At 43.0% G+C, this 21,796-nt stretch overlaps 1 protein-coding gene across 1 annotated transcript in view; it reads right to left on the minus strand.

The window, feature by feature from the left end:
* The window catches only part of Slc5a1 (solute carrier family 5 (sodium/glucose cotransporter), member 1), a 68,141-nt gene that overhangs the window by 5,988 nt on the left and 40,357 nt on the right, over positions 1-21,796 (minus strand). Inside the window, exons 6-13 of the mRNA XM_013014251.1 lie at positions 20,093-20,198; positions 19,214-19,294; positions 16,323-16,543; positions 15,796-15,931; positions 13,375-13,482; positions 6,018-6,168; positions 5,439-5,607; positions 2,127-2,342 (exon numbers count right to left, since the gene is read on the minus strand). Coding sequence (XP_012869705.1) covers positions 2,127-2,342; positions 5,439-5,607; positions 6,018-6,168; positions 13,375-13,482; positions 15,796-15,931; positions 16,323-16,543; positions 19,214-19,294; positions 20,093-20,198 — 1,188 coding nt within the window. The remainder of the gene's footprint in view (positions 1-2,126; positions 2,343-5,438; positions 5,608-6,017; positions 6,169-13,374; positions 13,483-15,795; positions 15,932-16,322; positions 16,544-19,213; positions 19,295-20,092; positions 20,199-21,796) is intronic.

The raw sequence follows: 21,796 nt of genomic DNA on the forward strand, positions 1-21,796 counted from the left end.
CGGAAGTGGTGCTGTGGCTCAAGTGGTAGAGTGCTAGCCTTGAGCTGAAGAGCTGAGGGACAGCGCCCAGGCCCAGAGTTCAGGCTCCATGACCGAACCCCCCCCCAAAAAAAATAAATATGACTTTGGATTAACTTGCTAGCTCTGTTCCCTTGGAAATCATTTTTTTAAAAAGAACAGGAAAAAAAGGAAAAGAAAAGAAAAGCAAGGTGAGATGAGCCAAGTTCTGGTAGCTCACGTCTATAATCCTTACTACTCAGGAGCCTGAGATCTGAGGATCTCGGCGGTTCAAAGGCGGCCAGGACAGAAAAGTCCAAAAGACTTTTATCACCAATTACCCACCTAAAAACCCAGAAGTAGCACTATGGTTCAAGTGGTGGAGCACTAACTTGGAACAAAAAAGCTCAGGGTCAGAGCCCAGGCCCTGAATTCAAGCTCCAAGACTTACACCAAAAAGCCATCTATATTGGGTTATCAGACTATGTGCTTACTTGGACTGGTATGGCTATGAAAGAAGCCTAATCCACTGGATTATCTAGAGTGAAAGAAGTATACTCAAAATTCTAATTCAACTGATATTGTGCTATGCTTTCAATATCCCCTCATGAACTCTTGTTGAAATGGGCTGCCATTTTGACAGTGGGATCCCTAAGAAGTAATTATTTCATGAAGGTTCTGCCTTCAACAGTGCAATTATGCTATGATTATGGAAGAGCTTTTCTGGTAAGTTCTATCTCTCTCTCTCACCTTCCCTCTCTCGATGCTGCAAAAAGCCCCATACCAGGCACAGCCTCTTAATACTGGACTTCCCAGCTTCCAGCTCAGTGAGCCAAATAATATTTTTGTTCATAACTTATCCAGCCTGTGGTAGTCTCTCATAGCAATAGATAATAGTCCAATACATACCATAAGAAAATGTCAGAATTCAGTAAAGCCACTGTTTGGTGGCTTAACTGGGGAAAAAAGAGTTAAAAAGTAAGTCAAAGCTAAGTGCCATTGGCTCACCCCTACAATCCTAGCTACTTAGGAGCATGAGATTTGTGGATCATGGTTTGAAGTCAGCTGGGGCAGTAAAGTCCATGAGACTCTTATTTCCAATTAAACACCAAAAGTCCAAAGTGGGGCTGTGGCGCCCACATTGTAGAATCCAACCTTGAGTGAAAAAAGACCTGGGTTCTAGCCCCAGCACTGGCACAAAAGAAGGAGAAGGAAGATGAAGAGGAGAGGGGAGAGGGAGGAGGGAGAACTTGGGGAGGAGGTAGAGGAGAGAGAGGAGGAGGAGGAGGAGAAGAAAGAGGAGGAAGAGAAAGAGTAGGAAGTTTTCATACTTCAGATTTCCCTGAGAATAGTGAGTGTTGTAGACATAGTCTCTATCTTGTGTGTGTGTGTGTGTGTGTGTGTGTAAGCACATGGGTGCACACACACACACACACACACACACACACACCAGTCCTGGGGCTTGAACTCAGAGCCTAGGCACTGTCCCTGAGCTTTTGGAATGGTTTTGGGGTTTGGGGTGTTTTTCGCTCTACCACAAGAGCCACAGGTCTACTTCCAGCTTTTTTGATAGTTAATTGAAGGCAAGAGTCTCATGGACTTTCCTGCCTGGGCTAGCTTTGAACCACAATCCTCATATCTCAGCCTCCTGAGTAGCTAGGATTACAGGTGTATGGTACCAGTTCCTGACAACATGGTCCCTTTCTAGGATCTGTGGGAACTTTGACAATGGCACATTCACAAGAAACACTGCTGTGTAGCTCATGTGGTAGAGTTCTTGCTTAACAAGCTCAAGTCCCCGAGTTCAAACCCCAGTATTACGCACACACACACACACAGAGCCAGAAGAGTTTGTCTACCAATGAGATCTCATTCCAGTGTGCCTGTGCTGGATCCAAAGACTAGCCCCTTGCTAGAGCCCTGGATTGTGAAGACTTCCACATGCCTAATGCTGCCTGGTTGGCATGCCCTGTTTCCTGCCCTGCACTCATTTATGTGAAACAAATGACAAGAAGACACCTCGTTGAACATGTAACTGTGTGATGGTCTCATGGAGCCAAAGCCAGCCAGCTGTGTCACAGCCTGAACGTGAGAGATGAGCAGGAAAAGTCTCCAACGTGGATACTCACATGCACATCTGGAATGGGCTTGGTGAGGAAGGAGATGACCAAGACAGTGATGATGCAGATGACAAAGAGGAGAATGGCAAAGTACAAGTAGTGTACCCCACAGATAATCGTGGGGCAGTTGCTGGGTTCCATGCAGCTCCCGGTTCCATAGGCAAACTCAGTTATCATCCGGGCGATCCCAATCAGAAATCCAAGCATCAGTCCCCAAAAGGCTCCCTGTGAATGAAACCCTTGCGTGAACTAATGCCCAATCCACAAACAGCTGGGCATTCTAACATTCCTTAGGACAGCGGCAAAGGAATGAATTAGAAGAGGGGAATAGGCTCCAGGCCATTCTCAAATCAAAATGGCAGAGTCAAAATATCATTGAGAACAAGAGGCCTTGAGTTCAAACCCTACTCTCAGCACATACACAAACTGATACACACACACAAAGAGAGTCTAACATTTTGAAGTAATAAGGAAAAATAGAACTTCTTGAATTCAACCTTGTATAGTTATTTCCTTCCAATAAAACCTTGATTTCACTTGATTTGAATAGTATCAATAAACTTTGTTAAGGATTTCCTTTTTTTAATCCATTGTGGGCCTTGAACTCAGAGCTTGGGTGCTGTCCATGAGCTTTTCTCTTTTTTTGCCAGTCCTGGGGCTTGGACTCTGGGGCTGGGCACTGTCTCTGAGCTTCTCTTGCTCAATGCTAGCACTCTACCACTTAAGCCACCGCATCATTTCTGTCTTTTTCTGTGTATGTGGTACTGAAGAATCAAATCCAGGGTTTCATGAGTGCTAGGCAAGCACTCTACCACTAAGCCACATTCCCAGCCCCCATGAGCTTTTCTGCTCAAGCCAAGCACTCTACTACTTGAGCCACAGCTCCATTTCCAGTTTTCTGGTGGTTAATTGGAGTTAAGAGTCTCGCAGACTTTCCTGCCCGGGCTGGCTTTGAACCACTAGCTGCCATCTTTAGATTTCAGCCTCCTAAGCAGCTAAGATTACTAACCAGAGCCAGCATTGCTGGCTTTTTTCTTTTTTTCTCTTATTTGTGTGTTTGTTTTTGTGCTGATCCTGGGCTTTGAACTCGGCCTGTACACTGTCCCTGAGCTTCTTTAGCTCAGGGCTAACACTCTACCCCTTGAGCCACAGCTCCATTTCAGGCTTGGAGGAAGGGGTATATGTGCATGTGTGCATGCACATATGTGTGTGTGTGTGTGTGTGTGTGTGTGTGTGTGTGTGTGTGTGGTTTTAGTGGAGATAAGAGTATCATAGACTTTCCTGCCCAGGCTGGCTTTGAACTGCAACCCTCAGATCTTAGCTTCCTAAGTAGCTAGGATTACAGGCATGAGCCACTGGCACCTGGATCCTTTCTGTTTTGGAAATTAACCTTTTTTTATTCCTTTAGTCTTTATCCTGAAGAGGGTCTAGAGAAACCTGAAAGCCTTTGACATTTTCCCTAAGACTCGGTCAGTGCCTGACCTGTCCCAAGATTCTCCCTGCAATCTACTTGCTGTACTCTGGAGAATGGAGCCCAGAGTTCCCCTACATAGCATTATATTTGGACTGGCTAATTCTTTGGGAGTGTCATCCTTTGCTCTTTAGGATGCTCAGTACAGCCACATCCCCTACCCATTAGACATTTATAGCATTATCAGAAATATAACAAATGTGTTACCGGATGTTACTAAATATCCCTTTTGGAAACATGCAACCACACCCTGCTGTTGACCCAAATTCTTCTTTTTTTGTTTTATTATCCTTAAGTCGTCATACACAGGGCTTCAATCCAACATGTCTGTGTATGAACACAAAGCATCTTGATCAATGTTGCCCTTTCACCATTCTCCCTCATCTCTCCAACCCCCTCCCTCCCCTCCCCTCAAGTTCCCTGGTTCCATTTCATATATCTATATTGAATATTATGACTGGAAGTGGCACTGTGGCTCAAGTGGTAGAGTGCTAGCCTTGAGCACAAAGAGGCTCAGGGACAGTGCCCAGGCCCTGAATTCAAGCCCCACAACCAACAGGGAAAAAAGTTATCATGAATATTATGACTGTATTCACTTACTCTTCCTCTCTCCATTTGTCTGCCTTCCTTCTAGACCCACCCCGCAACATACACAACACACATTGTAGGAGTATTCATTGGTTATAGGAGTTACATCCTTGCAATCCTCCCCTGTAAACCATACTTTAGTCAATTTGTTTGTGTATATACGTGTATGACCCTATATATGTGTTCCTATATGTGTAAAATTTATATCTAATTTTCACATTTGAAGGAAAAAAAACAAAAACCTGTGCTCTTTTTTTACCCAAATGTTTCAACCTGGCTTTCCTTTAACCTTGACCTGCCTTTCCAGATATGTCCTTCCTTATTCATGCACATCTACTCCCTCTCAAGTCAAGTAGCATTATTCCTTACAAGCCCCTCACCTTATTTTTATTCCTCCATTTCCACATTTGGGCTAGGCTGTTCTCTCTGCCTTGAATTCTCTCTCTCTGCTCCAACTTTAAATCTCTCTTCAGTCCTATGGCCCCTCAGAAGCTTCCCCTGCCAGTTTGGACATACAGCCATTCCTCCGTACATTTTGTGTCACATGTTATGACTCCCTGGCTTTCTATCTTACTTCCTTTCCCAGATAAAGTGCTCAAGCACAAGGACTGTGTCTTTCACTAGACCTGGAGAAGTGCTGGCTAGCAAAGCCAAGTTCACCACTGAGCCATCAGGAAGTTTGGACTCAGGCCAGAATCACCAAAACTGGATAGAAAATGTATAATAGCTAATACAACAGGAGCATCAGAGAGAAAATAAATCCATTACTAACTCTGGGCGGGGGTTCACTCCAACTTGGAGCACCCCCACTGTTCCTCAATGATTTCTCCTGCAAAGTTTTAGACACACATTTATGTATGCTTATGATAGCTAGGAAAGCCAAGTGCCAGTGGCTCACACCTGTAATCCTAGCTACTCAAGAGGCTGAGATCTAAGGATCAATATTCAAAGCCAGCCAAGACAGGAAAGTTCATCAGACTCTTACCTTCCATTAACCAACAATAAACCAGAAATGGAGCTGTGGTTCAAGTGGTAGAATACCAACCTTCTGCAGAAAGCTAAGGGTTAGCCTCAATGCTGGCACCAAAAAAAAAGAAAGAAAGAAAGAAAGAAAGCTAAGGGTTAGCCTCAATGCTGGCACCAAAATAAAAGAATAAAAAAAGGTCTCTAGGAGAGAGAATCCTCCCCCAGAGAGTATGCAAACCTCCAGAGGAATTTCTGTGGTAGACTGACCTTTCTGGACATATGAGAATGGTACCTACTGGCTCATTGACTCTCTTGCAGAAAATAGCAAGCAGGAAGACGGCCGCAATGGGGGGTCCCAAGTAACTGGTGATGGACTGGATATAATCAAAGAGCTGTCCACTTTGAGCTGACTGCACGATCGGAACCCAGGCAATGCTAATGGCAATCAGCAAGAGAATGAACAACCTGAAATCAAAACAGCACAATAGACTATCAACAACAACCATGACAAAAACCACAACACCAGTGGTATACTTCTGTCATCCCAGTGCTTAGGAGGCTGAGGTAGAAGGATTGTGAGTTTGAAGCCAACCTGAGCAATGTCACAAGACCCTATCTTAGAAAATTGAAAAGCTGAGCTCTAGCCTTGAGCTGAGGAGCTAAGGGACAGCACCCAGGCCCACAGTTCAAGGCCCACGACCAACAACAACAACAGAAAAAAAAACTATTATTGTCTTCTCATTCTTGGTCCTCAAGGAGAATTTCTAAGTGAACTACAGCTGAGTTTTACTTCAGGTCCTAATAATTCCTGGAGATAATCTAACAAGCTCTTATGACATATCTGATGGTTCATGGCAAGAAGAAGCTGCGCTTACCTTCCCGCAATCATGAGCTCTTTCTCGGATGCTTTCTTCCGGATCTTGGTGTAGATGTCCATGGTGAAGAGGGTGCTGGCACTGTTGAAGATGGAGGTCAGGGAGCTCATGAGAGAGGCCATCATGACAGACAGCATCAGCCCTCGCAGCCCTGGAAAAGAAGTAGGTTCTCAGCGGTGCCTCTAGAACCTCGGCTTTTTTTTAAGTTAATTTACTTTATTGGTTTTAGAGAGATGATGTACAGAAGGATTACAATTGCACCAGTCAGGTAATGAGTCCATTTCCTATCTTACACTGTCATCTGTTCTCTCATTCTTTCCCAGTCCCTCCTTCCCATCTCCACTTATGAGTTGTATAGTTCATATCCATCAGTGTCCAGAGAGCTCCACTGCTATGCTTTTTCACCCTTTTTCCCTCCAGTTCTGTGCCCTCCTCCAAACCCTTCTGAAGATGTACACATGAATACAACATGCATAAGAAAAAGAAGAGAGAATCATCAAAAAGTGACAAAATAAGTAGTCTTTTGTTTCCATATCTTGGAGTTTATTTCAGTGTGAATATTATTTCATATAAATATGAAGAGGTACTTAGGCATTGCACCTTTGTGTTTCTTTCCTGGGAGTATCCTCTTTTGGTCTCACTGCGTGTATCAAGAATCCTATATAATTTGTCATATCCCAGTGCATTTTAGATCTAACTTCCAAAAAGGAGGACTCAAGTTTTGTTTGCCTTCCAAAATCCTGCTATGTTCTCCAACTTATCCTTCCCGAGAGGATAGAGATGTGAAGAAATAAACTGTGGATATAAAGTGTACTATGAATACTTACTTCATAAGAAAGTATTTATATTATAAGATACAGGTTAAAAAAGAGCTAGAGACAAAACACGATTCTTTTGTAATTGAATACTAACGATGATTATGATAGTGATGGTGATGTGTGTCTGTTTGAAGAGACTTTTTATTATCTTTAAGTAGTTGCACAAAGGGGTTTCAATTCAGTTTGTGAGCACAAAGCATCTTCACCAATTCACCTCATTCATTTTTCTCCTACCCAGTCCCACCCATTCCCCCCAATTTACCTCGTTCCATTTTCACATCTGTGCATTGAATACTATGACTGCATTTTGAAAACCTTTCCTCTCCCCATTTGTCTGACCCCTGCCCCATCCCCTTGACTTCCTCTCCCCAACGCCAACTTGATGCAGCTGGAATTTGGTGTTCACTTTGTTAAATTTTGTTCAAAGAAGCTTCACTACTTCAATCCTTCCCTGCATATACCACACTTCAGTTAACATGGCCGTGCATATATTCATATGACTCTGTACATGTTTTCCTAGATGTTTATAATTTAGATCTAACTTGCACTGATGCGAGAAAACATGTACCCTTTGCTCTCTGAGCCTGACTTGCTTACTTGACCTAATTTTTTCCAGGTTGAAAAGACTCTCAAGGCTCTCACCTAAAAGATTTATGATCTAGCTGAAAGACTGGGATTACAAAGAGAAAGTTCTCAATAAAGTTCAAAAAAGTAGTCATAGAAATGGAGAAAAATATGCAAGTCATATAACTGGCTGATTCTTGATATATATCTTATTCACATATCATATGAAGAACACCTACAACTCAAAATAAAAACAAATAACTCATTTGAAGTGGCACAAGACCCAAATGGATACTTCACCAAAGGTATATAAATGGCCAATAATCCCATTGCAACAATGAGATGTACAAGTCGTTAGGTCGAAAACAAACTTTACAACTTTGGTGCAGGGGGGCGGGGCGGGGAAGATTGGGTGGGGGGGGAAGGATGGGAAGGAATGGGAAGGGGAAACAAAGGAGGAGGCTACAATGCTTGATAAGAAATGTACTCATTGGGGCTGGGAAGGTGGCTCAGTGGTAGAGCGCCTGCCTTGCATGCATGAGGCCCTGGGTTCGATTTCTCAGCACCAGATAAGAAAAAAGAAAAAAGCCGGAAGTGGCGCTGTGGCTCAAGTGGTAGAGCGCTAGCCTTGAGCTGAAGAGCTGAGGGACAGTGCCCAGGCCCAGAGTTCAGGCCCCACGACCGGAAATAAATATATATATATATATATGAAAGAAATGTACTCATTATCTTGCCCATGTAATTGTAACCCCTCTGTACAGTATTTTCACAATAACAATAATAATAATAATAATTAATAAAGGGCTTGGAAGGTGGCTCAGTGGTAGAGCGCTTGCCTTGCATGCATGAGGCCCTGGGTTCGATTCCTCAGCATCACATAAGCAAAAAGAAAAAAAGCCGGAAGTGGCACTGTGGCTCAAGTGGTAGAGTGCTAGCCTTGAGCTGAAGAGCTGAGGGACAGAGCCCAGGCCAAGAGTTCAGGCTCCATGACCAGACCCAAAAAATAAATAAATAAATAAATAATAAAATAAAATAAAAATAAATGGCCAATAATATGAAAGAAAAAAAACTTTGCATCAAGAGACTTCAGATCAATGCCATAATAACTACTATTTTAAACTAGTTAGATTTTTTTATGCTATCCAAAAAAAAGAAATAAACATAAAGAAGAAATATACACTGGGCAACAGTTGTTTATCAATTGGACATCTTTTTATGAATGAATAGCTTTCCATATGGATGGTCATAAAATGGAATGGAATCATCACTGTTCATGCATTCATAAAAAGGGATGGCGTGCAAATCAATGCTACAACATGAATGAACCTTGAAAACAATATGAAGTGAAGAAGCCAATTATAAAGAACCACATATTGTTACCATGATTATAGGCATGATTGGTTTTCTCTGCCAGTGTGCAGCACAGGCAAATCTATAGAAAATGCATTATTAGTGACTGCATAGGAGTTCTTCTTTTTAGGGCCTTGTATTTGCTACCCCCAGCCCTTTTTTGCTTTATTTTTCAGATAATGTCTCATGGTTTTTTGTCTGATCTGGCCTCAGACTTCAATCCTTATAACCATACCGTCTATGTAGCTGGGATTATTATTATAGGGGTTATCCTGGGTTTATTTGTTAAAATGGAGTCTTGCTATTTTTTGAGGTGGGAGAGTGCCTGGGTTAGCCTCAAATCTTAATCCTCCCCACCTTCACCCTCATCTCTGCCTCTCAAGTAGCTAGGATTACAGATGTGAACCACCACAGCCTAACCTCAGGTAGAAGATTTCAGGTACAAGATTCTTTATGGGATGATGAAAATTTTTCCAGAGTTGATCGAGGTGGTGGTATGATTCTGTCTTTCTTTAGACTTTATATCTGTAAATAATTTTATGGTTTCATCTAAAGCTTTATGAGATAAATTGTAAAGGCCTCCTCTTCTGATTATCTTTGTCATCTGCTGGGAAGTGTTTGCAAATAACGTAAACCACAGATGATTGGAGCTATAGAGGGAGTCATAAAGATCATCTAGTCCAATGCTCTCACTTTTCAGTTGACAGAACAAAGGTACATTTCAAGGAGTTAATAGGTAAGATCTTCAGCACAAGCTCTACCAGGTCCTTGTGAATTGCTAAGCTAGTATGTAAGTCTCCTACCTTTTCCACACGCTTTCATTTATTCATCAACAAACATTTGTTGAATATAATTTTATAGCAACCCAGGCAAGAAATAATATATCAGACTAGGGTTTTAAAAAAAAGTTTAAAACAGAGAAGAGATGCCAGGTATCAGTGGCTCACGCCTGTAATCTAGCTACTCAAGAGGCTGAGATCTGAGAATCACGGTTCAAAGCTAGCCCAGGCAGGAAAAGTCTGTGAGACTCTTATCTCCAATAAAACACCAGAAAACTGGAAGTGGCACTGAGGATCAAGTGGTAGAGTGCTTGCTTTGAGCTGAAGAGCTGAGGGACAGCGCCCAGGCCCAGAATTCAAGCCTCACGACTAACAACAACAAAAAAAAAAAAGCAGAAGTGGAATTGTGGCTCAAGCAATTGAACAAAAAATAAGCTCAGGGACAGTGCTCAGGCCTTGAGTTCAAGCCCTAGGACTGGTAAAACATTAATTAATTAAATTAAGATATCAGAGAAAGGAAGATGGGTACAAGAGATACTTAGTGTCCGATGTGGTGGCACACACCTGTAATCCTTGCCACTCAGGAAACAGAGGGAAAGGATTATGGCTACAGGCCAGACTATGCAATGTTATTAGGAAGCCCTATCTGAAAATAAACAAATAAATGTAAAAGCAAGAGGATAGAGGATAGGGCTCAACTGGTATCACATTTGCCTAAAATGTTCAAGGATCTAGGTTTAATTCTCAGTACCCCAAAAAGAAAAAAGATACTTAGGAGAGATTGAAAATACAATTTAGTGCTAAAGCATTTTCCTGAACTTGGTTTCCATACTAGTGATGAAAAAAAATATATAATACTGAGTTTTGAACTCAGGTCTTCATGCTTGCTAGGCAGGAATTCTGTTGCTGAGACTCCCAAGTTAGCTAGGATTATAGGCCTGAGTCAACACACACAACTTCTCTGGCTATTTTTGAGATAGATCCTCACATTATATCCAGGCTAACCAGAATCATGGTCCCCTGTTTATACTTCCCATGTAGCTCGTACAACATACATGTGTCATGGTGGTCTCAAAAACTTTTTGTTCAGGATGGCCAGGAACTATGATCCTGCTGATCTCCATTTCCTGAGTAGCTAGGATTATAGCCATGAGCCACCACACCTATCTAATTTGTTTTATTTATTCATTTTTTAAAAAATAGGTATTGCCAGGTGCTGGTGGTTCACACCTGTAATCCTAGCTCCTCAGGAGGCTGAGATAATAGTTCAATGCCAAGCAGGAAAGCCCATGAGATACTTATCTCTAATTAACCACCAAAAATCTGGAAGTGGAGCTGCAGCTCAAGTAATGAAGTACTAGTCTTGAGAGAAAAAAAAGAGCTCAGGGATAGAGCCAGGCCATGAGTTTAAACACCAAGACCTGAACCAAAAATAAAAATAAACGCCAGCTCTCATAGCCCAAGATTCTGAGAGGATGATAATGGTAATGTAGCTTCCTGGTGTTCTGCACCTTACATCTTTCTGGGGTACACAGATCTACCCCCTGCACCATGTGGGAAGTGAATTTCAAGGCATAGCATAAGCACCCCTACAGAGACCAGAGGTATGACCTAAGCCATACCTCTCAGAAAGCCATTGTGACTCTTTCTAATTGCACCCTTAATTAATGAGCAGCCCAACCTAGTAGAGTAGTTAATTATCACTCACATTTTTATATCATCTAAATACAAATGGTTTGCTCAAGGTTATACATGTGATTTTAAAAACAAAAACAAGGATCCCAGCTGGGCACCTGCAGCTCACGCCTGTAATCCTAGCTACTCAAGAGGCTGAGATCAGGGGATCCAGTTTGGAGGCAACCATGGACAGCAAAGTCTGTGAGACTCTTATCTCAATTATCCACCAAAAGGCCAGAAGTGGTTTTGAGGTTCAAGTTGTAGAGCACTAGCCTGGAGCAAAAATCTCAGGGGCAGTGCCCAGGCCCTGAGTTTAATACACACACACACACACACACACACACACACACACAGGATCCCTTGTCCTCACCTCAAATTCCTAAGTGCCAGCCTTAGCAAAGTGAAGCAAGCCAAATGGCTTGGTTTTAGAAAAATCACTTTCTCCCCATAAGCCTCAGTTTCCCCAATTGTAAAATAAAAGACTTGACCAGACAGCCTGTATATTTCTTTAAAGTGATAGTTTCAAGATTATTCTAAGTGTACACGGTTAATATTTATGAATTTTTTATCTTCTGAGACCTCCTTAACCTAACTGGATTTATAGCCTTTAAATCCAAAATAAGAGTTGTTTTTCTTCAGTGTAAAACTTGAAGTGTAACCTCCATAGATCAACCCCAAAACTGTGGCTATGGCAGATTCAGACCTAACAAATCTATCACTGATGACAACATCTTCTTTGTGGTAAGAAATTCTATTCACCTGCAACTTCAAACTTCTTTCTTCTAGAACTGAAAATTGTACCTTTTCCTCATAGTATTTTTGTGTGTTTGTGTGTGTATGTGTGTGTGTGTATGTGTGTGTGTGTGTCTGTGTGTATGTGTGTCTGTGTGTATGTGGTGTAGTGGTAGTTACTGTGTTTGAACTCTGGGCCTTGCACTTTCAAGGCAGGTGCTTTACCACTTGAGCTATAGCCCCATCCCTTCTTGCTTCTGTTATATTTCAAATAAGAGTTTACTTTCTCCTCCAAGCCAGCCTGAGATGTGACTTCCTCTTAAATACACTATTGCACCCAGCTTTTCTTTTCATCAACTGAGACGCAATCTTACAAACTTTATTTTGTCTAGGCTGGCCTTGATCTCAGCCTCCTGAGTAGCTAGGATTATAGGCATGAGCTACCAAAGCCAGTTTTTCCATGTATTTCTTTGGAAGAGCCTGGAAGTCAATTCATTCTACAGGTAAGCTTCACTTGGATATAAGATGTTTAGTTCAAGCTTTATATTACTATCTACTGTTTGAGAGCTTTAGTTATTATTAATTGACAAATTAAAATTCCATATATTTATTAGAATGTGTTGAAATATGTACACAATGGCTAAACTGAGCTAAATTCATATATTTGTTACCTCACATGTTTATCTTTTTTTAGAAAGTATCCTGCCATTTAGCTCAAGCTGGCCTTGAACTCTAAATCCTCCCACCTCAGTCTCTTAGCCATTTTCAAGTACATACAGTCTACTGCTATTGACTATACTCAACATAGACAAAACCTCAAAACCACTGGAATAAGGCTCTCCAACGAACACTCTTTGCTTAGAAGTGGTTTTGCTTCAAGTGAGGGTAGATAGTTCGTGCCTATAATCCTAGCTACTCAGGAGGCTGAGATCTGAGGATCAAGGTTTGAAGCCAATCCAGGCAGACAAACTCAAGAGATTCCTAACTCCAGCTCTACTTCCAGCTTTTTGGGTATTTAATTGGAAATCAGAGTCTCATAGGTTTTCCTGCCCAGGCTGGCTTCCAATTGTGGTGCTCAGATCTCATCCTCCTGAGTAGGATGGATTACAAGTGTAAGCCACCAGTGCCAGGCTGTCCATTTGATGCTTAGAAGCTAGTAATCCTGGCTGTTCAGGAGGTTGGGATCTGAGGATTGCTATCCAAGCCAGCCCAACAGGACAGTCTATGAGATTCTTTATCTCCAGTGAATCAAAAAGCCAGAAGTGGAGCTATGACTCAAGTGGTAGAGCCTTGAACAACAACAAAAAAAAAAAAAAGCTAAGCAAAAGTTCAAGCCCCAGTACTGATATAAACAGGGAGGAGAGAGAGGGGGAGAGAGGACTCTAGGTGGGGCCTAAATCAAATCAGCCTTCTTCCAGCCTTCCAAGAGACACTCACCATTAGGCATCAGTTCCACCACCAAGGTTGGGTAGGCAATGTTGGTGCAGCCAACTTTAGTACCACAGTGTTTCTCACATTCGGAGGGGAGGACACAGGCAATCTTATCTGGAGAGAGATAGAGAGACAGAGGAAATGTGTCATGTCAGTAAGCCGACATTGGGAAAAGAATTCCAGCGTTTGCTTTCATAACACAAGGTTTCAAACAAGGCATTCCTGCGCAAGGCCCTTATAATGATATACACAGTGAATCTGTCTCCAAGCTGAGCCCTTCCATACCATGCCTCTGCCCTCATGGTCTTCATCCATCACCAGTCTCCAGTTCAAAAGGAAGAACATATCCAGTGCAGAGGAGGGAAAGAAAACAAAGAAATCTCAGGGTAAGAGGGGAGGAGGTACAATTCTTCAACCTTAGCTAACTGTCTGTAACTCAACAGTTATCATTCTCTTCATTTCTCCTGAAAATGACAGTGATTTTTGTGACTTCTAATTTTGATGCTGTGTATGTATGTGAGAGAGAGAAGAAAATTCTAGAAACATGTATCAAATTAAGATCAATAAGTATTTGTCAAGTGTTTCCTACAAGTACATCTCATTTAGCACTGATTCACACTCATTCTATTTTATTAATAAGTATTATTGAGTGAACTAGACAGTCACTGTTCAGTGTCCCTGGAAGATAGATTCCAAGATACCCCTCCAGGTGCAAACCAATGTTTTCAGATTCTCACATCCCTTATATAACAGCACTGTGTCTTGTATATAGCCTATGCACATGTTCCTGTATACTTTAAATCATCTTGTTCCTTAAAATGCCTAATTATCATTTATAATTACTAATTACTTACAATACTCAATAAGATATAAAATGCTATGTAAATTGTTATTATATTGTTTAGGGAAAGATGACAAGCAAAAAAAGAAAAAGAAAAAAAGTCCAAGCCAGGCACTGGTAGCTCATGCCCACAATCCTAGCTACTCAGGAGGCTGAGCTCTGAGGACTTCAGTTCAAAGCCAGCACAGGCATGAAAGACCAGGAGACTCTTACTCCAATTAACCAGTAAAAGAGAGCCAGAAGTGGAGCTGTGGCTCAAGTGATAGAATGCTAGCCTTGAGCAAAAAAGTCCAGGACAGCACCTGGATCCTAAGTTCAAGGCTTGGGACTGGCACTAAAACAAAACAACAACAATAGCAACAACAAAAGTATATACATATTCAGTAGATATACAAATCTTTTTGCATAGTTGCCAAAGTGCAATTGGTTGAATCTATGAATATGAAAGTCCAGGATACTATAACGTGACTATATTTTTTTATAACTGAAAAGCCAGAAGAAGAGCAGGAGAGCCAAAAAATGAAGACAGGGCCAGGGCCTCTGGGCTGTCCTGACTTCTCGTGGAAGGGCAGCTACTCAGGGATGCTCTCATTTCATTACCATCATTTCACATTTTGGGAAATCATTCCAACTCATCATCATGCAAATGGCCACTCTGGAAATGTCACTAAGGACCATGGAAGACTGGATTGTTCCAGATAGCAAGCCACAAGGCTCAGGGCATCTTTAAACTTGAAAAAGATATTACAGGAAACCAGGGTTCAGAGCCAAAGGCCAGTAGAGACTGAAAGGGCCTTTGACATTACAACTATAAAGAACATTCTAGACACCACTAGAACCTTGCAGTAGGAGGAGGGAGGAGCTAGAGTTGAGCAACCTGGAGGAGCACCATGACTTTAGAAAGTTTGGCCAGAGAGACAGACAGAGGCAGAGGCAAAGAGGAAGAGGGGAAAGGAGGGAGAAAGGGCAGGGAGGGAAAGAGAGAGGAAGAAAAGGAGGAAGGAAAGAGAGAGATGGAGAAAAAAGAGAAAACAGTTGCCCACATAAGAAACCAAGGAACTGCTAGGCTCTGATGGCTCATACCTGTAATTCTAGCCACTTAGGAGGCTGAGATCTTAGAACTCCAGTTCAAAGCCAGCACAGACAGAAAAGTCCATGAGTCTTTTAACTACAAACTTTAACGAGGAAAAAGCCAGAAGTGGAGGGATGGCTCAAGTGGGGTAGTGTATCATCTTTCAGCAAAAAAAAAAAAAAGCCAAGTAAGAGTGTGAGACCCTGAGTTCAAACCCCAGTAACACACACACACACACAAAATAAAGAAGAGGGGAGGAAAGGGACAGAGGAGAAGGGAAGAGAAGGGAGGAGAGAGAAGGAGAGGGAAGAAAAAAGAACAGAGATAGAGTTAGGAGGGGAAAACAAAGACGAACTAGGGAAGACAGCTCCAAAAGCTCCATGCCCTCAACTGGCTCGATGTCTCCAGAAACTACAATAATGCTTAGTAACTGTGGCAAGAAAAGAAGAGATGGGAAGAGTGGGGGCACAGACGTTAGAGGGCTTTAGGCTGTGCATTCAGTTGAAGGAATCACCTGTGTAGAGGATGCGGCTGATCATTCCTGGCATCACCATGAGGAACATGGGCAGCAGCTTTAGGTAGCCGCACAGGATGCAGCCGGCCTTCACATGGGACATGTTCTTGGCTGAGAGACACCGCTGCACAATAACCTGCCCCAGGAAGTCCAGTGAGGAAGAGGTCCGGCCTCATCCCCACCCCATTAGCCCAGATTCCCCATCCTAAGTCCCACGACTACCATGTGCTCAGTGACCCACAGAGCATGAATCCTCTTCTCTCCTTTTTTTAGTTTTTTTTCAGTCATGGGACTTGAACTCAGGCCCTGAGTACTGTCCCTTCTGGTTTTCTGGTGGTTAATTGGAAACAAACATCTCAGAGGATTTTCCCACCCAAGCTGGCTTTGAACCTGGATCCTCAGATCTCAGCCTCCTGAGTCACTAGGATTACAGGCATGAGCCACCAGTGCCTGGCTCTCTCTCCCATCTTTCTTAACCCCACAAACCATGGGAGGGCCTGTCCACCATGCCTGACCTACTTCAGTACCTGATCTGTGCACCAGTACCATAAGGCAAGGATGGCTAGTCCGAAGATGAGTCCTGGCCAAGGGATGTCTCCCTTGAGGGGATCGCGGAAGATATGGAAGGAGTCCTCCCTTGGGGTGTAGCATTCTTTTCTGACGGTAAGATTTCCATCGGTAATCAAGGTAGGGATGGCTTTCATGTACTTATCCATGAAGCCTTCATAACCTCCCACTTCGTGGAAAGCTGGAGAACATAGGTACAAACACAAGAATGGTAAATACTTTCAAACTTTTCTTTTATATACTGGTTTCTTCTGCGGGTGCCTGAGACATGGAGGCCTCAGCATCTAAGAGAGTTTTTACTGCGTGGCCTTGGACAAGGTGCCTGCCCATCCTGGGCCTCAGGGTTTTTTCTCCATCAAATGGGATTCTAAACCCTGCCCATCCCTCTTAGGGGCCATTTTGAGACAATACCTTGAGGTATTATTTCTAGGAAGATTTTTTTTTTTTTTTGTCGGTTGGGGGGCTTGAACTCTGGGCCTGGGCACTGTCCCTCAGCTCTTCAGCTCAAGGCGAGCGCTCTACCACTTGAGCTACAGCGCCACTTCCGGTTTTCTGGTGGTTTATGGGAGATAGGAGTCTCACGGTCTTTCCTGCCCGGGCTGGCTTTGAACCGCGATCCTCAGATCTCAGCCTCCTGAGTAGCTAGGATTACAGGCGTGAGCCACCAGCGCCCGGCTCTAGGAAGATTTTGATGCCAGACCCTAGTATCTCATGCTTATAATCAGGAGGCTAAAATCTGAGGATCATGGTTCAAAACCAGCCTAGGCAGGAAAATCCATGAAACTATTATCTCCAGTTAACCATCCAAAAGTCAGAAGCAGAGCCGTGGCCTGAGTGGTAGAGCACTAACTTTGAACAAAAAGAAAAACAAAAAAATAACCCTCAGGAACAGTGCCCAGGCCCTGAGTTCAAGTCTCAGGACCAATATAAAAATTAAAATAATGATAATAAGGGAAAGAGTTCTAGACCACATGCAAAAGATTCTATTGTTTATATCTCCCCTGTTGTCAGCCACAATCCTTGGACCTCAGAACACAGACTAGAGATGCACAGTTCAGGAGGCTGGACACAGAGCTGTCACCCAGAAATGCAGGGGATGGCTAAGGATTGAATGAGGAATTTGGAAGCCTGCCACCTCTCAGCAGTGCATCCTTGAACAAGTCAGCCAGCCTCCTCCTTGCTAGGATGGATACAGTAGGACAAACCAAATGCAAGTTTTCGAAACCTGAGTGCTAGAAAATGGGTAAATCTTTGCAGCTCACCCAAGAGGGTATTGTATACCTAAAAATAAAAAAGCACTGTGAATTGGGCACCATTGATTCACACCTATAATCTTCGCTACTCTGGTGGCTGAGATCTGAGATTGAAGTTCAAAGCCAGGGTGACTCTTATCTCCAATCAACCACTTAAAGAAAGAAAAAAAAGGTAGATGTGGAGCTATGGCTCAAGTGATGATTGCTAGTCTTAAGCAAAACAGCTCATGGATAGTGCCCAGGCCCTGACTTCAGGCCCCAACACACACACACACACACACACACACACACACACACACACACACACACATACACAAAAGCATTTTTCTATCTTCTCATGACAAGCATCTCTGGAGCTAGAATTTCCCCTGTTCTCTTTCAAGAAATTTTAAGAAATTGAAGGGTGAGAATGTTTAAGACACCAGTTTTTAAATTTTGGCAAATAAGGGCATTATCAGGGCATTATCAATTCATAAAAGAGTAAAATATTTAACATCACAAGATATCATCAAAGACAAGATATCATCAAAGACTAAAAATATGACATTGGTGAATCCTTATGTAAAAAGTATCTTAAAATATTAAAATGTTAGCCAGGCACCGGTGGCTCACACCTATAATCCTAGCTACTCAGGAGGCTGAGATCTGAGGATCATGGTTCTAAGCCAGCCTGGGCAGGAAAGTCTGTGAGACTCTTATCTCCAATAAACCACCAGGGAACCAGAAGTGGCACTGTGGCTCAAGTGGTAGGGTGCTAGCCTTGAGCTGAAGAGCCTGGGGACAGCATCCAGGCCCAGAGTTCAAGCCCCATGAACGACAAAAAAAAATTTTTTTTTAATGTTTTAGTTAATGTCAGTGCAGATGGCTCACACTTGTAATCCTAGCTACTCAAGAGGCCAAGATCTGGAGGATTACAGTTTGAAGCCAAGCCACGGAAGAAAAGTCTAGCATCTCCAGTTAACCAGCAAAAGAGTAAGAAATCCTTGCAAGTGCCAAGCCCCAAGTTCAAACCATTTTTAAAATTTATTCTTTTAGAAAAAAAAGGAAGATTAAAAAAAAGAAAAAAGGAAAATGATATTTCAAAATATATTTATCTTGATGAATATTTACTTATATTTTTTTCAGCCAGTTGTGGGCCTGGAACTTAGAGCCTGGTCACTGTGCTCAAGTCTAGCGCCCTATCATTCTTCTGGTTTTCTGTTGGTTAATTTGGAGATAAGAGTCTCAGACTTTGCTACCATGATCCTCAGATCTCAGCATTCTGAGTAGCTAGCTCCTTTTTGGCCTCATTTCTGCAGACAGAAATCAGGTTATCACAGACTAGCCTGGCTGGGCCTGCTGACCCAAGCTATAGAGAACAGCAGGGAATCAAGGTATTCCCTACACCTATCCCAACCTGAGTCCTCCCAGGATGAGGAAGCTTCCCACACCCACCACCATGGCCGCCAAATCTGGGCTGCCCCACTGCCCTTGGAGAAGCAGAGAACATAGCGTTCACTGCCTGCGCCTGTGGCAGCCAAAGAGATTAAATTGGCTTTTCTCTTCCTAGGATCCCAAGTATCTGCTACTTGCCCTCACCCTGCCCTAGCCCTACTTACCAAATCCAGTCAGAATGAAAGAGCCCACAAGCATGATGGCTGTCTGCAAAGTGTCTGTGTAAATAACAGCCGCCAGGCCCCCTGAGCAGGAAACAAGACAACAGAGATGACTTCATGCAGAAGCTGAGCCATGCCTGCCTCCTCTTCCCACCCCCACTCCACCCTGTATCTCTTGCACACCTCCTGAGAACCAACCCACACATACATCACTCACCCCTCTACCCACCCACCCCATCCCTGTTACAATGCTTGCTGCTCAGGACATCTAGCTTTTTTTTTAATGTCAGTGCTGAAGCTTGAACTCAGGGCCTTACTCTCTCTCATGTGGCTTTTCTACTCCAGGCTGGTCTTCTACCACTTGAGTCACACACACCCCAGTTCTGGCTTCTGGGTGGCTCTTTGGAGATAAAGAGTCTTCATAGACTTTTCTTCCCTGGCTGGCTTTGAACTCAGATCTCAGCCTCCTGAGTCACTAGGATTATAGAGATGAGCCACTGATGCCCAGCTCTTCTGCAACACTTTCTTATGCCAGGAGATGGTTCAAAGGAGACAGGTCCTCTGTAGTAGGAGGATACATTGCCAAATGAAGACAGGGGAAGAGCAAAAGGCTGACTGTGAAGATTCCTGAGGACATTAACAAATTTGCCACTCCCTCTTTCCTAGAACCATCTTATTAACTTCTTGCCCTCAAATATATGAGGCTCTAATTGAGCAGGAAGTTCCATTGCTGATCCTGCCTCTCCTAACCCAGGCAGAGTAACATGTCTTTAAAAGATCCCTCATCTGTCTTCCTCAAGGCAAGCCACCATGTTCCTTAAGTTCCATTTATCCTTCACAAGTACCTGGGCTTGAACTGCTGATTCATTTGAATGGACTTACCTGTAATTGTGTAAAGGGCAGTGATTGCTAATAAGATAATTATGGCCAAGTAGATATTCAGACCCAAGGCCATATTGATGAATATAGCCCCAGAGAAGATATCTGCCTAGAAGGAGAAAAGAGGCAGAGTTAGGGGAGAGACAGGCCAATGAGCTCCTGAGCAAGTGTGATTGAAGGTGATGACTGGGTCTTCATGAGGGAAAATATTCCATGGCCAAAAAGATCTGTGATTTAATAAATGTAAGCCAGATTCTTTGCTATACAACTTCTCTGATCCTTTAGGATAGACCACAGACTGCAAATCTCTAGAAAGGTAAGATAGTACAGGATGCTTTTAAACTTAATTAACTATGAAGGTCTTTTTTTGCTGTGCACCAGATGGCTCATGCCTATAATCTTAGCTACTCAGGAGGCTAAGATCTGAGGCTCAAGGTTGGAATCAAAGAGTCCTAACCCCAACTAACTAGCAAAAATCCAGAAGTGGAGGTGTGGCTCAAGTGATAGTGCACCAGCCTGGAGAGGAAAAAAAAACAAAACAAAACAAAAACTAAAGAAGAATGTAAGGCCCTGAGTTCAGGCATCAGTACTAGCACAAAAAAAGTTCAAAAAGGCTTTTTTGCTAAGGAACAACAATCAATACCTTATCTCCACCTATAGACTGCTGCTCATAATCACCCATGATGGGTGGGGTTTATTATTGTTTCTGGTTTGGGGTTGTGTGTTTGTGTCTGTGTCCATGTCTGTGTGCTGGTCCTGGGGCTTGAACTCAGGGCCTGGGTGCTGTCTCTAAGCCTTTGTGCTTAAGGCTAGCACTCTACCATTTGAGCCACATCTCTACTTACAGCTTTTTGGTGATTAATTAGAGATAAGAGTCTCACAGACTTCCCTGGCCTGACTGGCCTCGAGCCTCTATCTTCAGATCTCAGCCTCCTAAGTAGTTATGATTACAGGCATGAGACATGGTGCCCAGACACTGTGGATGGTTTTTTGCTGTTTTTTGGGGGGATTGTTTGTTTTTGTTTTCGGTCTGAGGCTTGAACTCTGGGCCTGGGCACTGTCCCTCAGCTCTTCAACTCAAGGAGAGTGCTCTACCACTAGAGCCACAATGCCACTTGCAGTTTTCTGGTGGTTAACTGGAGATAAGAGTCTCATGGATGTTCCTGCCCCAGTTGGCTTTGAAATGCAATCCTCAGATCTCAGTCTCCTGAGTAGCTAGGATTACAGGTGTGAGCCACTGGCACCTGGCTATGGGTAGTTTTTAACACCTTGGTTTGGTGAACATGGCTTATCAGATCTATTCCCAAAAGCAAGTCTCAATTCTTTTGAGCCGATGAGTGGGAAACTCAACACCATAACCATCACTCCAACAGTGGAGAGAAACTTCAGCACGATTAAAATTTTTATCTTCCCAACCCACAAACCAAACACACCCAGAACATCACCAAATCCCTCTGACATGGTAGGCTTTCTTCAGAACTGGTTCTATCTAAATTATCTCTCTTCTCAGGGGACTTGTTCCCTCTTTGCTTCTGAACCCATTGATTATGTTCTCAATGCGATCCTTTTCACCTTCTCTCTCTCCCAGTCCCATATTGAATCTTCGACTTGACAGGATGGTGCAGCTGCTAATACTAACCAGCAGAGGGCGCTAAGGTCTCCCAAAATCAATGTTCATGTTCTCTCCAAAATAACCACACTATCATA

The sequence above is a fragment of the Dipodomys ordii genome, unplaced genomic scaffold (assembly GCF_000151885.1).
Source record: "Dipodomys ordii isolate 6190 unplaced genomic scaffold, Dord_2.0 Scaffold23, whole genome shotgun sequence".
In the NCBI taxonomy this organism is placed as follows: domain Eukaryota; kingdom Metazoa; phylum Chordata; class Mammalia; order Rodentia; family Heteromyidae; genus Dipodomys; species Dipodomys ordii.